The sequence below is a fragment of the Numenius arquata genome, chromosome 3 (assembly GCF_964106895.1).
Source record: "Numenius arquata chromosome 3, bNumArq3.hap1.1, whole genome shotgun sequence".
In the NCBI taxonomy this organism is placed as follows: Eukaryota; Metazoa; Chordata; class Aves; order Charadriiformes; family Scolopacidae; genus Numenius; species Numenius arquata.
The window spans coordinates 6816619-6834900 of NC_133578.1; the positions used below are offsets into that span (position 1 = coordinate 6816619).

The 18282-nt window shown below is 43.3% G+C and overlaps 1 protein-coding gene across 1 annotated transcript in view; it reads left to right on the top strand.

The window, feature by feature from the left end:
- Positions 1–18030, top strand: part of NXPH2 (neurexophilin 2) — a 41156-nt gene extending 23126 nt beyond the window's left edge. The window contains exon 2 of the mRNA XM_074145489.1: positions 16737–18030. Within this exon, the coding sequence (XP_074001590.1) occupies positions 16737–17480 (744 nt within the window). The 3' untranslated portion in view covers positions 17481–18030. The remainder of the gene's footprint in view (positions 1–16736) is intronic.
- Positions 18031–18282: the final 252 nt, after the last annotated feature.

An 18282-nucleotide genomic window follows, 5' to 3' on the forward strand; every position in this document is an offset into this window, starting at 1 on the left:
AGGAAGTATATCTCTAAATGCAGAACATCAGACTCGATCTGATCTTTTAGTACTTACATTCTTCCAAATTAAATGCTTTCTCTCATTTTTTTGTGTGTGTGTGCCTGAATGCCCGTTCACTGATAGTGGGGAATGAGAGGGTTTCCATGACAAGCCAGGACACAGAAGAGGAGACTGGCTGTCTTTAATGCAACGCCTGGTATTTAGTGACGTGCTCCCAATGTACAGCACCAGGTGGGATGGCACCAGGGAGGAATACAACAAGCAGGGAAGCTGTTGGCATGTGGCCGAACCCCATTCCTGAACCCAAACCTGAATGGGAGCAGCTCTTGCACCTTGAGAAGAGAGGGCCAGTGGTAAGGAACATCATGGTCTGGCTACGGGGTCAGGGAAGCAGCATCCCAAAACAGAGAGAGGATCAAACCAGCAGCGTAGTCACCTCCCCTCCTCCCTCCAATCTGTGCTACGTTCATCCTGTACGTTCATCCTGAAAACATATTTCATGACCATGAAAACAAGGGGAGAAAAAGCAGCTAAATGAAGCAGGCTGTTGGCACCCCGGAGAAACCATCTCCTCCCAAGGATTGAGCAGCAATGAAGTGCACATCAAAAATTTTTAGACAGTTTGATCCATATTCAGCTCTCAGAATTTTGGCTGAAATTCAGCTGAGCCCTAAGCAAAGTCAAACTTGAGCCACATACATCTTACCTGCACTAATGAGGTGTTGCTCTTTGCTGACTGGAAGGAGATCTGCCAAGATTTTCTTTTCTGGAGCGCGATTTGGAAATACCAGCTCTCTGTTCAGTGAAGTACTGTATTCAAGCTTCTTGTTCTCTGAATGTAGGTGATAACAATCCCTGTTTCTCACTGGGCGTCCAGCCGTCCTGCTCCCCTCTGTGCACGTCTTGTGGGCAGAAGAATCTGCTACGCCTCCAACAGGAACTGCAAGGTTCCCTGCTTCAACTCCAGCCAAGATGGACAGGAAAACCAGATTTATTTACAAATTTCTGAAACAAAATCCGTGGCATTCTAGTATGCAAATACTTTGCCTAGTTTGATGGTCATGCCTGGTCCAGATTAAGTCTGTTGCAGTGGGTGATCTAGGCACACAGGGAACTGGCACTGTGCTCCCTTCATCGTTACCCCTGCAGCAGCACGGGCAGGTAGGACAGACCTTCCTGAAAGGGTTCATCAGAAGCCACTGGCACTTTCATAGATACCAGAAGTTGTAATGTTACTTGATGTAACACAGTTTATTGGCCTGATCATGGAGAGTCAGATTTATAAAATCAGATTTTTATTACCGAACCAGTCATGCACATGTATATTTATGGACTTTAGAAAATCTTTGTAATTGATCAAGTAGGGCACCACGTTCAATTTTAATACCAGGGATTACTTGGTGTCCCTGTAGAACCACCTTTTGTGTCCACAGGAGGCAGTTTAAAACATTTACAACAGAGTTGCTCTGTTGTCTATTATATGCTTATTACCAGCTTTGGTCTAGGCAGCAGTTGCATTTGGATTTGTTTCCTTCTTTGATCTCCACAATCTGTATGAAAATACGCATTAGAAACAAGAAGGAACATCTGATTTTTTTAAGCCTGACTTCACTTACACTTCATCAGCCCTTGTACTTTCTGCTTATCAGCTCACATCTCATATGTCTTGCTTGAAAAAGTTGTTCTTCCTAACCCTAATTTGTTTGGGTTTTGAGGTTACTCACACCACTTGTTAACATTCATTCCCAAACCCATTCATAAATTCTGGTTAGATTTCTTATACAGACTTAGAATTTGGCTATTTATTTAATGAAAAAGACCTTATTTTGTATTAAGCCCTTTCAGACAGTGCATGAATTAAGCAGTGACCTGTAAGTCTTATTTGCAATTATGGAAATTATGGATTCATCTGAACTGGCTCATTCTGCTTTTTAAAAAGTAGTGGGAACTCATTACGGCACAATGGCTATATTCAGAGTAAATCTTAAATTAGCAAACTCCCATTTTGGAATCAAATTCATTATCTGCCAGAGAGCTCAAGACTGTGATCAACTGAAAAAGAAAAATCCCAAAAGAAATTTGAACACTGAGGTGGAAAAAGAACACCTTGGCTTTGTTATTGTGTGTGGTCAAGTCCAGGAGCGGGGAAGAGAGTCAGAGGGGTTGTTAACAGAGGAAAGTGGATAATGTAGGCATTATCTAAGCATTTGGAGGAAAAAAAAAAGGTCTGCTGTGAGTGAAGTCAATAAAGTCAACAAAGCTGAGATTTCTCGTTGAATGCTTATCCAAACTGACCTGGTATTTAGGCCTTTGGAGGTTTTGAAGTCAAAGGTTTGGGATGCTGTTTGCTGTTACAACACATGGATCCACTGAAATTTGCATTCCAATTTGCATTATTCATGATAACACAGGGAAGACTTTTTAAGGTTATGCTTTTATATAGCCTTTCCTCTAAAACACCTTTAGTATGCATCCGAAGAGAATGCTTCCCGCTGTCTTGTTTCTAGGATTGTACATTTTCTAGGGTATATGTTTTAGCCGTGTGTGCCTTAAAAGCAATGTGCTGGAGTCCCATTTCCCCCACCCCCAGCTCTCCAGAGGGTGATTTATCTGCCTTTAGTGCTTGTTTCACCAACTGCAAGCACCCTGCCAGTACAGTTCTTTTATACAACCTGAAAATGTTATTCTTTATATGCCAATTGAAATACATCAAATGCATCACGGGACGAGACCAAATTAATACTTGGGGTTATGTGCACAGTAATTCAGAGAGAAAGAAAAGACTGGAAGATGTAAAGATGGGCTGAATGTATTGCCTTTTTGTGTGATACAGATACAGCACATGTGGAGCAAATAGGTTTGAAATTATATTTTTATATGCAAATGACAGCAATTTGTATTAACTCCTATTGTGCTAGAATGTAACATTTTCATCTGATGTAAGCCTGCCTTTCTTCAGATCCTCTTTCTGTTCTTCCACGGCATGTACAAAGATCCTAGATATTAAATATCTCTGTAAATTACTGAAAGGGAACAAGCCAGGCACGTGTTGTGACATTCTTCCAGTCGAACTGGATATCAGACCCATCTCTTCTCCCTTTTTTAAACCAAGTCATGGATTTATCATATCAGGACAGATGACTAACCAAATTCTAATTAAACCCTGTTAAAACTTACACGGTGACTGGATTTCAGATTTGGACCTCATAGGTTTTTAAATGTCTCAAACCTCTCATTTTGGTTTGGAATTAACACTTCACATACTTAGCACTAGTCTTGAACAGGAATAATTGCGATCTGTTTGTTTGCTTAAAAAAATGAATCAAAAAAGCCGAGTTTTTAAATGGATAAGTAGCTAAAAAAAAAGCTAAGAAAATTGTTTCTATTTTAAGAAGCTTTTCATTTAGAAAGGATTTGACCAAACTGTTCCCCAAATCTTCAAAGCACAAACAAATTCTGGCTGAAAGGAATTCTGTTTTTCCTCTTCTTGGGGACATAAAATATGGCTGAATAAATTAAAAGGGATTAAAATTGGGCTTCGATAGGACCTTACAGTATGAAGTCACCGTTACTCTACCATTGTGCTCTGCACTGTGGCTGCAGGCATGGCTGGCTGCTGCTAGGCAAAGGCTAATATTGTTTCACCTTAAAACTTAATAACAAGGCAGCTTCAGTCGATGATTTTCTCTTCTTTAAGAGAGTAATTCATTTAGGAAAGCAGCGTGCATGCATGTGTGTAGGCAGCAATAAAATACCTTGAAGTGCCCCAATGTGCTACCTCATGCTAAGTGGTTTGAAAAGGGAAAAGATTTTAATTTAATTTAGAAAACCGCCGTGGTCTTTCACACGTAGTGCGGGGAGGAGAGAAGCTGTGAGCCAGCATGGCACAGCAGGCGTGAGGACAGGCAGCTCCCAGCTCAACTCCACCTTCCACCTCACGCATGCTGGGGAGGAAGACAAACCTCAGCGTTGCCTTCATCCCAAATCAGTGCGATGGGGTCATCCCTGCTGGCGCAGGTGGGGAAAGGAAAGGAAAGGAGAAGGGGCTGCTCCGTATCCCCCCAGCAAGGGACGGGTGTTCAGGGCAGTCCTGGGAAGGCTACACCCCAGTGTTAGCCAAGCTTTTCCCAAAGGGCCTCCAAAATGTAAATGGAGGAGCTTCTCAGTGACTTGTGACCCTTACATGTCCCTTGGCCCCTGCCGTCTCCAGGCAGCCGAGCCCCCAACACGGAGCATTTCTTCTTGAGCTGTACATCGCCTTTTTCCCACTGTATCGGTAGCGATCCAGAGAACTCTCATAATTCCCACATGCTTCTATCACAAAGCTTTTCAGCAGAAATATTTCTCTTAGGGACATGCCAAGAACTCCCACAGTTTGCAGTGGCTTCGGTCTGACTGTCCCCATCTCGGTGCATTAACCAAAGCACGCGCGGGAAGCAGGATTTCCAGTAAGGAACATCTTGCTTGAAGTAAAAAAACAACATGTGTTTTCTGGAAGAAAGCTTTGAACTTGACATTACTCGTCATTCCCCCCCCATCCCTGCCCGGCTGACGGACTCTTGGATACATCCACAGACGTTCTTCAAATAGCAGGAGGATCCGGGAGGAATCTCCAAGAGTCACTGAATAACCCCAGTTACCAGGTTCTTCAGCAGAGGGGCATTGCCAGGAAAATATCCGCAATGTCTTTATTCTTTAAACCGAGCATTTCCTCCCCAACCCCACAGGGAGTTACGCGCCCTCTGACAAGATGCACCGAATGCTAAAAGCTGAGGTAAAGTTCAGAAAGTTGGGATTTGTTTCAGCTCGCTCTCCCCTCGCTACCGTGGTCTCCCATTGAAGGCAGCGGAGTTTGGAAGCTCACCGTGTCTTCCAGGAATGGGCTCTTTTAATTATCTCTATCACCTCTCTCTCTGACAGGTTGTTAGGAAATGCAGCCTGCAGTGAAGCAACAGAGAAATCTTATGCCTTATTTAAATAATGGTGTTCGTTGCCTGTTATAATGTAACTTCTTGCTTTAAAATAGGATTAATTAAAATGTACAAGGATGCAATTCAGTTACATTTTATGCTTCGGCCCCGTGCATACTTTTCATAACTCATTCCCAGAAGTACTACTGGGGGCAGCGCAGCATTCTCAGTTCTGCCATTAAAAGCACAAATGACTATAAAACCTGTTCTTTTCAAAAACTTGGCTCAAGTATCGCCATTGTCAGATTTTTCGTAACATATTACTTTGGTCATTACTGTTTTCCAAGATAATTGTATCAATGATCTAACTTTTGACGGTATCCAAAGTGGCTGAAAATAGTTTGCTGCAGCACCTTTGTCTTTTAAAGGCCATTTGGGGCTTGTTATTTTAATCCTTGGGCAGCCTGATTTATCACTTCCAACATCTGTCAGCTGTGCTTTGTCTTGGAATTGATAGCGATAGTGTTACTGATTTTTCAACAGCAGCTGTTAGAGGTTCATTAGTTAGACTCTCAAAGGCAGTAGATAACTGTAATATTTTTCTTTGTTAATCATCTCTTACGTGGTGCAATAATACAGAGCTTGAAATCTGCTAGAAATGCGCAGCTTCTCTCGGTTTCTAATTTGTCAGAAGCATCCTTTTATTCATTTAATCCGGCTCGATTATTAAAACTCCCTTCCTCATAATGCAGTAAAAAATGGAATAATGGCACGTGAGCAGCGAGATAGAGAATCACCCTTTGCTGTGCCGTCCTTAGCGCCGAGGGAGGTCACTCAGGGTCTCGGAGTTCACGTCCAAAGATGAATCAACTCCGAAGATGAGATTAAGGGCTGTTCCGTAATTGATTTTTAATTTAGAATTTACAAGGCATACAAAACCTCGGTGACAACTTCAGTAAAATCAGGTTCGTTTCTAACAGATACAGCAGTTTTCCGTTAATGTATTTTCCTCACCCCATAAAATAATCTTAATGGTTAACTATGATTCTTTAAACATTTCCCCCTTCCTCCCCCACCCCCCGAAAATCCTTGCAAGCTGAGTGCCAGAGTGACTCCTACTCGGACCTTCCAGGGACCCCAGCATCCGTGAAGTCTCCTGCAGTGGAGAGCGTATCAGTGCTACCAGTTCAACCAGCAACGCTCACCAACAGATAATTACAGTTCGAAATTAGTATTTTAATGAACTGATCTCAGCAAATGTAAAGCGAAATCTCCCAGGCATTGAAGAAATAAGCAGGAGGGAAAATTATTAACTGTGAGGTTCATAAGAGGGACGGTCAGCAGGTGCTGTCTTGGCAAAGGGGTTGAGTGTTCCCGTTGCAATTTGGGGTAAGAGGAGGCTTGTTCGGGTTTTGGTCCTGCAAGATGCTGAGCAGCTTCTGCCAGCAGCACGGTAGCTTCCGTGGGGATGGGGAAAACATCTGGGGCATCTCACAAGCTTTCCAGGTGACTGGAAATGTCTTCTAAAAATGACTAAATATTATTTTGGATGCCAGATTCACCCTAAAAGCACGTCTCAGTCCCATGAGACAATTCACGTGCTCATATTGCCAGTGAAGATCGGTGCAAAATAGGTTGCAAGAGTGCAGCCTGAATTTCACGGAAATGTAACACCGTGACCCAAAAAGCACCTGAAAATCATATATTTCTATATGTTGTCACAGCATGAATTGTGTTTTCTTCTTAAAGACGGACAAGTACCTTGAACTGGTTTGCATCAGGCGCCATGGTCGCGCCAGGTGTAGGGAGAGGGTTGTGTAGAGGCAGGAGCAAACAGGTAGAGAGGTACCAAAAGAAACGTCCTCCTCACCGCAGCCTTGACGTGCGCTCGGACAGCCAGAAGACACAGGCCGTCACCGAAAGGGAGCCCACACGCTCAGGTTTCATCTTCTCCTTTCCAGTTACCAGGGTCAGAAACTATTCTTGAAATAAATGCACCTTGAATTTTGAAGTCAGAGTTTCATCTTTTAGCCTTCTGTCTTCAGAAGTCCTCCAGAAGTCCCACCGAGCTAGATTATTCCATTAGTATGTCATAGACTCGATGACCTTTTTATTTTATTTGCTGAAGGACAGTCGATCTCCAACACAGTTCAAGACACTGTGTAGCCAGTCAGGGGCATCACTGACCCACTCCGTGACACCGTTTCCTTGTCTGTCCTGTTATGAACCAAAAATTCTTCTTGAATGTTTAATGTATTTATATATATGTTATCTAAGTTTTCCATATCTATCAAAACTGAATTCTATCTTTTTGTACAAGACTTTTTTTTTTCAGATCATTCACAGAATAGTTTACATTTATGTTACTCCTCCACCCTTCAAGAACAACAGGATGCTTCATCTGTAGTAAAGAGAAAAGCTGCTTAGTAATATCAGACCGAATTACAAGAGTCGTTCCTCTGCAAACATACAAATAAGATACCTATTTTCTACCTCAGAGATCTCTATTTTAGATTTAGAGGGAGAAAAACCAACCAAGTAGAAAGAAGTGAAGTCTTCAAAGGTAGAATTTGTGCACATTTTTTGGCAAGAAGCATTTCTCAGAACAATTCTTCTGTTCGTTCAGTAAAAAGAGTAGATCAAGTCAATGCGTGGATATCATTTAAAAGCTTCTTGTGCTACGAGCAATTTATCCAGCTGAGGCTGGAGGGAACCTAACCCTGCTTGTCAGGGTTGTGGGAAAGACAGCACATACTTTCCACAAACACATTTTCGAAAAAGGAAATCCTTGCAGACTTCATTTTTAATTTTCACTCTTTTTTTTTTTTTTTCCTCCCATTTTTGTCTCTTTACTGAAGTACTGTTTTAGTAAAATACTATTCGGCTTTCTCACAAAAACTGGAGAATTTTAAAGTTATTTTTTTTCCTGTAAAATACGATACGGAGTTTGAAGTAGCTGTTGTGGTTAAAAATATGCAATGAAATCGTAGCCTGGATCGGAACTTCTCCCAACATACCCCTTCGTTTTAGATTCGTATTTTTGTCTGTGGGTTCTTTGAATGTTATCATCTCATATCCTCATTAAAGCAAAGATTTCTACCTGTTACCTTCCCTAGCCTTTAGGTATGTACAGATGTAGGCAGAGCTCCTTTTCTCTCAGATCTGTTGAGAAAAAATGGCAAAGCACCTTTCAGGGGTGCGCCGTGAACCGCACTTCATTAGCTCCCCGCACGCCTGCCGGCAGAGCAGAAGAAGAACTTGCCGTATTATAGGATGGAGAAATAATGCTGAGTCGCACGTTGGCTTTCATGTTTCCAATTTATGTTTTCCGACTTACCTTCTGTGACAGCTTGAAACTACTGAAAGGCAAAAGGCTAAAAAGTGAGAGAAAGATTCAGGCTTTCCCTTGTTAACATGTGTCTCCCGGGTATTTAATGTGTACTTGTGTTTAGCAGTATTAGTTGACTTTCAGACAACGATACGTCAGAAAGCATTAATATTCACAATTAATATATTGATATATCGTTTTATTCTGTCATTCCTCATTTTCTTTCTGTCGCTTTCCTGTTACACCGCTCTGACGCTTTCCCAGCGATGCTGAAGAGCGATGGGTTTGGAGGAAGCCCCAGCACCACTCCCTGATAGCAGGACGTGGTACAGCAAGGATGGCTTCCCTTCTGTCGGCAGGGATGCTAGTATAGCATCCCTCTGCAGGGGGGTGGAATTTCTTTGTAGGATTCATTTAGAAGCAGAAAATTTAATGGGCTGCAAGGTTTGGTCGTGAAGGCTTTTTTTTTTTTTTTTTTTTGCTGAAGCAGCTTGTCATTTTAGTTTTAACTACAGGAGACAGGACAAAATTGTTAAAGCAATCCAATTATATTAGCTATTGAACAGGGGATTTCTGTCCACCTTCCCTGAGCGAAAGAAAGTAGCAATAGCTGCATTAGCCTTTAAAATTTTCCAAATTTCAACACTCCCCCCAACACAGAATCATAGAATCGCTCGGATTGGAAGGGACCTTTCAGATCACCGAGTCCAACCATCAGCCTAACACTGACAAATCCATCACTAAACCGTGTCCCTCAGCACCACGTCCACCTGTCTTTTAAATACCTTCAGGGATGATGATTCCACCACTTCCCTGAGCAGCCTGTTCCAATGCTTGACAACCTTTCCGGTGTAGAAATTTTTCCGAATACCCAATCTAAACCTTCCCTGGCACAACTTGAGGCCATTTCCTCTTTTCCTATCACTTGTTACTTGGGGCTGGAGGACTTTTGAGAAGTCTGGCTACTCTGCCACCATCCAGCGCTTCCGACAATCCGTCCCCTGCTCTGCAGCCGTCCCCCCCACTATAAAGGCTACCTTTGTTGAAATTAGCACGGTGAACCCCATAGTTCCTCTTTTCGGTCCATTTTAAAAAGAGACACAAATCAAGCAGGTGAGCTCTGAATTTCTGACTTCATTTTATCTTTGCACAGAGTGTTTCAAAGTCTCTCATCACCCAAAGGAGAGAGAAAGGCACTCACAATAACTAGCTGGTATTTATTTATTTCCAGTTTAGCGAGGGAGAGGTTATACAAGCCTAGGAAAGCGTTTCAGGTGCCTGGAGAGCGAGGGCATCCTCAGTTACAAGGTTCAGCCTCCCTTCTGAATATTCACAACCCACCACCCCCATTAGCACGGGTAAATGGTGATGGCAAGTTCTTTGGAGTCTCTTCATTTACATGGAGAAATAATTAATTCCCAGCTTTTGAAAAATGCATAACGAAACTGGGGATGCTCAACTGATCAAGGCAACGGGCAGGACCTTCATTAATATTTGGGTCCCGCTTTTGCCGGTGTGCTGCTCGCACCTCTCCTCTCTTCCAGCCTGCAAACTGCAAGTGCTGCTTCCAGGGCTGCACAGGACACAAAGACCCCACTCCCAGCCTCCAGCTGAGATGTCTTTTGTCATTTCATTTGATTTTTGAGGTTCTGATAAAAAAGTCCATCCCTGCTCACTCTGTTCTTTCCCACCAGCCCAGTACTCAGAGGTTTATATAGGACACAGATGGCTCCTGGGCTCCCCGCAGGCTGCCAGGCAGGTAGTTGCCATCACCAGGACCTGGGGAGAACCACCAGCAGCCCCCAGCCCCCTGGGCTGGCTGAGTTGGCCACCCACCGGGGATGGGACAGTCACCCTGAGCACCTCGGGGTCCCTCATCAACTGCACCATAACCCCAGCAGAAGAATTTGGCTCAGGAAGTAAAACGAGCAGCCAAATATGTTGGCCATCTTTTAGCAGCCGCTTCATCTCAAATATTTCAAGCCATTTTTTTTTTCACTTTCTTCACAACTGAAATGAAACACAGAAGTTGGTTGTATTTGTTTTTCTCTCTCTCGTTATTTTCCCAGTATGAGAGCCACACACCTTGCTGTCAGGCCCTCAGGTATTCATCACATGCGCTTTTTAACTAACACAACCGTTTTCTAATAAGTAGCTTATATCGACTCCTCTATACTTATCTAATCTAATTTAAAATACACCTTCTGAGAAAAAACACAAGCCCTAAACGGTGGCAGAAAAGTTACATGCATCCTACAAAGCAGAGTGCACACTCCATTTTCACTTGCTCCAGCTGCACTTGTCTAATTCCCGTTGGCTCGGGGGCTACTTGGCTGGGAGCCGGAGCTGATTGCAAAGTCAGGAGGAGGAGGAGGAGGAGGAATCAGTAAAAATCTTATGACCTGTCTGGAAATGAAAGATTATTTTGATTCAGTGCAGAGCAACTCCTTGTTTCTCGGGGCTGGCTGACCTGAGCAATTTTGTTTTCTCAAGGGGAATCCAAAAGCTTCCCAGCAGAATTTTTGGGACAAGGGATCAAAAATTTAAAATTTCCAAGAAAATGTGTTTGGTCAGCTGAAGATCTCGGCTTCCTTAAGGATATTTCTGCGTGATAACCCAACTTGTTAATTCACAGCTTTCATTCCTAGCAAAAGCTGCAGCAGTAAATGAAAGTTAATCCACTTTACAATTACGAAAGCACACGGGCTTATAACATCCTGAAAAATAAGGCTGTGTCTAGATGGAACAAACATGGTTCTTTTGTACAGTCCTACTGAAAGATGTTGCTTAATTCCTGAATTCCTTGAAGCATTCCTGACAGCGATCACATCTGCTGCCATAAAACCCATCACGGCCTCTGCCTTTGGGAAAAGCGTATTTAATAATCAGTAAAGTTCAAGCTCAGCTTGTTGTGATGAATTATTAGAACCCGTCATCATTTTCCTGAAAAGAAAAAAAAGACAAAAAAAAGACCAAAATGGAATACAATTTTATGTTTTTCCATTTAATTGATGACGGGCTGAGTTTTTATTAATCTTTCTGGGCTCCACTGTAAGATGCTGAAAAAGCTAATATGAGATCGTTGTATCTGGTTAATGTGTGTGCTTTGCAAAATTGATAAGGCCTGTCAAGACATAAATTATTTAAAATTTGATAAATGTGTTGAAATCATTGAATTTTCAAACAGACAAAGCAGAGCTATTTCTCTTCCCCCCCCTCCCCCCCGCCTCCAACTCCCTTCAAACTGAGGGTTTTGTGCAGCCGCTGAGTGATGCTGCGTTATCCTTGCAGCACACGGCTTCTAAGGGACTGGAATTAGCACGAGGAGAACAGAGAAGTATCTTGTGCTGCTGCGGCGGCGACACGAACATAAACCCAGGAGATAGAGCCTCAGCGATGGGAGAGGGGCGTGGGGGCCGCTGGAAGCCTCCCAGTATGAGTTTTTCACTGGTGAAACCGGGGGCGGGAGGAGGTTACCGAGTACCACCTCCCTCCTACCACCCCTTCCTCTCCGTGGGTGGGATGAAAAGCTCACAGTAGCACCCGTCAGCCGCCAAATGCTGCTTCAGAGCTGTTTTATCCCAACAGACCTATTTATTTCAGCTAATTGCCGAGAGTTTTTAAATGGTTCCTGGCAGGGGTGAAGCTATAGGAATGATTGCTGGTGATTGATGAATAACCTGGATCAAATTCCCAAAGCATCAAAATGATTAACTCTTGCTTGGGCACACCTGCTCGTACTTAGTGCCTTGCCCACAGAGGAAGGCATGGGAGCAAGTTCCAGATGAACCCAAATTTATTTGGGCAAATAGAGAAAACACAGCATTTACTGATACCAGCATCTCATCAACGCAGGCTCGATTCTCTAAAAACAGCAGCCGGGGAACGTTATTTAACCCTGTGCTGCTCTACCATGGCCAAGATCATTCGTGGAAGAGAAAGGTTTTGAAGAGCAATCCCAATCTTTCAGAAGAGCGCGCAGGAAGAACCAATGGTTCGAAGTTTAAAACTACATAAATATAAACCACATCATACTTTGGTTTGAGCTGTTCTTGTGGTTAATGTAGCAAAAGAAAACAGCACGGGCACATTGTGGATTCTGAGCATCTCTACGGGCCCAAGATTATGTTTCTTACTGGAAAATATCTACAGTCTAATGGAAATTTTGGGGTAACTGGGTGACGTTTTACAGCCTCTGTAATATGGAAAAAGATTAGGTGATTTCTTCTATTTGGAAGTTGATGGTTTGGAGGGAATGGGAAAATGCAGGTGCAGCAGAGGAGAACCACAGCAATAGCCATCTATTTAAATGTATACACTAACTTCCCTAAGCTAGTATTTTTCAAATACCCTACTAGCAATATTCTCCACTATAGAGAAGCATTATAGCGAAATGAGAAGATGCTGAGGAAGTCATTTTTTTCCAGCATGGGCTGCATTCTTTTAATACCCTTTTTTTTTTTTTTTCTTTTTTTTAATTTCCCGGAAATTGCTAACCAACGTGAATAAACAGCTGAACAAAGAGCATCGGCCCATCCTTGCTAATAGCAAAAAGCTGCCAGCAAGCGAAGGGCCTTGGCGATGTATAGAGGAGAATGATGCATTAGAGTTCCGTTCTCTTATGTTGCGGAAAGCTTTATTCAAAATAGGGAAAAAAAATAATAAACTAAATCTGCACATGCACAAAGAAGGTTTTACATTAAAAGAGCCCAAATCTTAGTCGCATTTCTGAACAATGCACCCTCATTCCTGCTCCCGTGCTGGGCGCTGAGCAGAACCCGGCGGTTCTTTGTTAGACACCGTTTTAATGAACGTTTGCAAAACACGACACATGAACTACCCAGAGCCTGCAAAGCCCCCTTCCCTCCAACCCGCCGAGCTGGCAACTCCGCCAGCCTCCGAAGCTCGTTCCTACAGTGAGACCGGTGAAACGAGACAGCAGTGGGATAAAGCAGAGTCGAGAATTAACGAGAGATTGGAGAATCCCGCAGTCTGCAAACTGTTTCAAAGAGGAGGAGGAAGAAATGACTCAGGTTAAGTGTAAAGTACAACTTGGAACATTGACTCGTGATTGCTATCCTTACACAGGAATATCAAATCCTTATAATTCATCATATTAATAATTTTGTATGCCCATATGATGAAAGCTGTTTCATTGCCACATGAAATAGTCGGCATCACTGTAGCTCCAGGGACATGTTTCAGGTGTAGTAAGTAAGTACTTATCTTACAAGTACACCTCATTTGGGGTACTTATTAAAAATAGTAGTAGTAACTACTATAGTAGTAACTCTGCAATTCCATCACGGTTTTGAAATAATTGTGCCCTAATACCTTATTGATGTGGCAAACCCACCTGAATTTAGCACGCATTCATGTTTCCCACCCTCCAGCCATCCCCAGCCTTATACCCACATATTTCTTCTTTCTATATCAGAGCCTGCTCAAAAAAGCAGTTGGGAAAGCAATGCTCTGCTGGCTCATTTGGAGTGAGAGCCCCCTGAAGAGACATACATTGAGTATTACCAGTAACACATGATTTGATGCCCTCTAGATCTCTTCATAAAAGGAGAGGGGAGAAAAGCCAAAGAGCCATTGCGCGGATTTCAATAAACATCGCAACAGAAATGTAGCCCAGAAGGACAAATGTGTGTGCTCCTGTGCCCTTGCCAGAGGACAGGCAGAGCCGGAGGCAGACACAAGCCAGGTTAGGACCTCCTGTGAATCAAATGGCTTCACTTCTACATATTTCTCCCTAAAATTTCCAACCGCAGTTCCCTTCGTCTCAGTTACCAACAAGAATACCAACTATAGGTGCCCACGGCTTTGAGCGGTCGTTAGCATTTTAAGCAGTAGATCATTTAGCCATGCAAACGCAGAGAAAAGTTTCTGGTATTTCAGCACTGCCAGGCCCCTGGTCCCAGCTGGAATCTAGAAATGTGGCAAAAAGCCTCTTTTTTTTTTTTTGTGCTTCTAAAGGCCTCTGGTCAGATTTGGGGTGAAGGATGGGTGAACGTGTGCATCAGCTCCCGTTTCATCTGAAGGGAGTCACTGCTCTGCATCAGGGGAATTGTTCCCCTGGCAGTGGGGATGGCCAGCTGGTCTCAGCATCACCCAGCCGAGTTTGAGCTCGCGAGCAGCCTTAAAAGTGGCCGGAGGACCATGCATAAACATGACATTGCTTCACCAGGAGCTTTCCATCACAGCGGAAACGATGCTTCCCCCAGCATCGTTATGACAGCGCTATTTGTGCTGGTACAGATAAGCATCTGTCACTGTTTCCATCAGAATCTCCTATTTTCCTGGGTTCATAGCTCAGCCATAAAAAACATAGCGGAGAGGCAGAAAGTTGACGTACAAGGTCTCAGGCTGGGAGTGATCGTTGTTGTCCTCCCCCCTCCCCCTTCTAATCTAAAGAAGAAAATAACATGTTTCTGCAGAGACACACCTGACCACTACGTTTTGATCCAGCCGTAGATTTATTTAGCACTAGTGATGGCCACCTTTCAATATTCAAGTTGTGAACATTGCCGTGGTGGCCACCTTTGAACTTTCAACCTTAATCACCGCTTTAGGGATGATCAGGAAGAACGCGTGGGACGTGGGTTTGGGCTCCGGGTTAGAGCCTATTGCTAGAGAACAGGCCCTAGTGAAGATTAAGGGCTTTGGAGTTTCTGATCTTTGCCAGATGATGAAATGAAAAATTGAAGATTAGAGGAATAACAATTGAATATTATGGAAAGTGACTACTGCTGGGAACTAACGGCATAGAAGACCCCTTTGGGATCAGCAGCAGAGGGAAAAGCAAGCCCAGTATCGCAGTTTCCCTAGTGAGACAGGCAGCACAAAATCCCACCCCATGAATTCAGCATCAGCACTCGGTGTTTTGGCTGCTTCAGGCGAACTTCCACACCGTGATCTTCCCGTGGTTGCCTACTGGCTAGTGAAAACCCCCTCCTGTGCAGTAGCAACGCTGGGAGCCCACCATCCTGACCCTGGCACCGAGAGATCGGTGCTGAAGTGAGTGAAGAGGAGGAGGAGGAGGTGGTGGTGGCAAGTTTGGGGATGAGGACAGCACAACACTGTTCTTCCTTCTTTCCATTTTAAGCGCCTTTTCCTTCTGTCCACACATTTTGTAAGAATAATTGCAGCTGAAAAAGTTTTCCTTTGTACATTAGGACAAGAGGAAACGGCCTCAAGTTGCGCCAGGGGAGGTTTAGATTGGATATTAGGAAAAAATTTCTTCACTGGAAGGGTTGTCAAACATTGGCACAGGCTGCCCAGGGAAGTGGTTGCGTCACCATCTCTGGAGGTGTTTAAAAGACGTGTAGATGTGGTGCTGAGGGACGTGGTTTAGTGGTGGACTTGGCAGTGCTACCTAAACGGTTGAACTCGATGATCTCAAATGTCTCTTCCAACCTAAATAATTCTATGATGGCATAAGACAGTCCCGAAGAGAACAAACCCTGAAAACATGTTCTCCAAAACTTATATTCAAGCTTTAAAGGACCTAAAAAGTTAGATGATCATTTCTAGCCTGTTGAAACACAGATCCTGCTTCTGACCTCTTGAACGTATGCTCAAGTTCTGCATATTCACCAGGACGACTCTCTCACAGCGTACAGGAAGAACGTACACGGACAACGTGTTTCTACATTAAACTGGAAATCTGCTCTGTACTGAGACCTGCGTGTCGGTCTCTGAAATCTAACGCCGTTCTGCCGTTACCAGACGTAGTTATTTGCTTTTTTGATTGCAAACGATTCTGCATTAGACTTTGCTTGACCTCGTCACGTTTCTGAGAAACGCTGAGATGCGCTCTGGGGCTGGGGTCTCTCGGCGCTTCTTGAAGGCTGGGCCTGGCTAAAATAGAGGCAACTTAGCACCGGAAAGCAACACACCAACAATATGGTTATTTTCATGGTCTGTCTCAAATTAAGAGCACAAATGGTCATGTTAAATTTGGAAAAAATGGAAAAGATAACACCAGAAAAGACAAATGTACAATAAACATTTTAGTACACAATGACAAGACCAGAAACAGTGGAGTAAGAGAGGACTTTAAGGTTAAAGCGGTTGGGAAGTTAAGTAAGGAGAAAAAAACAAAAGGGAATGGAAAATCCTGCTTTTCTATTTCACTCCATCTTTTGGCAGAGGTGCCACTTTGCTGTTCAGATTTTCCAGCATCCTTAGACATGTTTTTATCTAACAAATCTGGAGCAAAGGGTGTCTATCCCTGGTCCTCAACCTGTCCAGAGATTTATCCGTTTCTCCCCACGGGTGGCTCCCACTGAGTTTTTTTACATCTTCTGGAAGCTATTTTGAGTAAAATCCTTGAGCTTTCACGGGGCAACAGAAGTTACTCATTAGAGTAGTCCACGACTGGACTGAGTTAGACCCCATTGGTGTAAAAATAAATATTAATGGCTCCTTTTGTATTTCGGCAGTTTTATTTTCACACTTTATACAACTCTTTTCTTTCTGTTTCGAAACAGGTATTTTGTGACGCTAATCAAGTCGTACAGGCCACAGACGTGCTGGACTGGGAAGACAAAGAAGCTGCAGAGACATTGGTTGACAACGTGGTCCATTCCAGGATCATCAATCCTTTGCGCCTCTTCGTTAAGCCGTCTCCAGTTCTGAAGCACGGCCAGGTCTCCTACTCGGACAGCATAGAAAATTTTTGGGATTGGTTGTCTAACATCACGGAGGTTCAGGAATCTCTGGCACGAACTAAACGCAGACCTATAGTAAAAACTGGGAAATTCAAGAAAATGTTTGGATGGGGCGACTTCCACTCTAACATCAAAACTGTTAAGCTGAACCTCCTGATCACAGGGAAAATCGTCGATCACGGCAATGGGACCTTCAGTGTTTATTTCCGACATAACTCCACGGGTCTGGGAAACGTTTCTGTAAGCCTGGTGCCACCTTCCAAAGTGGTTGAGTTCGAATCATCTCCACAGTCAACACTGGAGACCAAGGAATCCAAGTCCTTCAATTGCCGAATCGAGTACGAAAAAACAGACCGCGCTAAAAAAACTGCCTTGTGCAATTTTGACCCTTCAAAGATCTGCTACCAAGAGCAGACTCAAAGCCATGTCTCCTGGTTGTGTTCCAAACCCTTTAAAGTGATCTGCATTTACATTGCTTTCTACAGCGTAGATTACAAACTGGTGCAAAAGGTCTGTCCTGATTACAATTACCATAGCGAGACTCCGTACTTGTCCTCCGGCTGATACAATCGTGGGTAACACTAGAGATACAGCATCGGGCATAGAAATAAGCATTTCCATTAACCTTTTGGAGAAGAATATGTTTTCCTATCAGGTTAAGAAGTCTTTGGGAAAAAAAAAAATAAATAATGTAGCTGTGTGTGTGCTGTATCGTAAATAATCGCACTCTTTACGTAACAACCGTTTTCATTTGAGACCATTGCGTTTTAGCTCTCTCGTCATTCATAAGGGAACTACCAGGCAGACACGACAAAAATCAAACAAAATTATGTCTGTAATGAACATGGATCTTGCAAATCACTTTTTTTAAGCTAGACTCGATGGCAGAGAGATTGTCTTTTACTTGAACTGGACAGCACTTGGCAGGATCCTATTTCTCGTTGGGAACTTTAGAAGATGACAATATAACGAACAAACGATGAAGCAGACTCCCAGCTGCTTATGTTAAAAAATCCAAATAAACAGCTCTCCCACTAATTTCATTAAAAATGTTACACACACAGGGCTCAAGGAATCGAGTCCAAGTACTAAGAGAAAGTGCTATTTGTAGGACATAAAAAAAAAAAAAAAAAAGGAAAGGAAAGGAATCTGCATTTCTCTGAGTTGTAGTAGTTGTACGTAGCCATTGAAGCGAAGAGCGAGTAGTTCTTCCTTCAGACTTCTTACCCACGGATATGCAAGGATGTAATTAGACATCGACGAGCTTTAGTTTATTAGAGCCACCAACTGGGCAGGTCTGGCACACCTTCCCTTCCTTCTGTGGTCAACCATCGGTTTCGGTTCGTCTCAAACGTTTACATATACG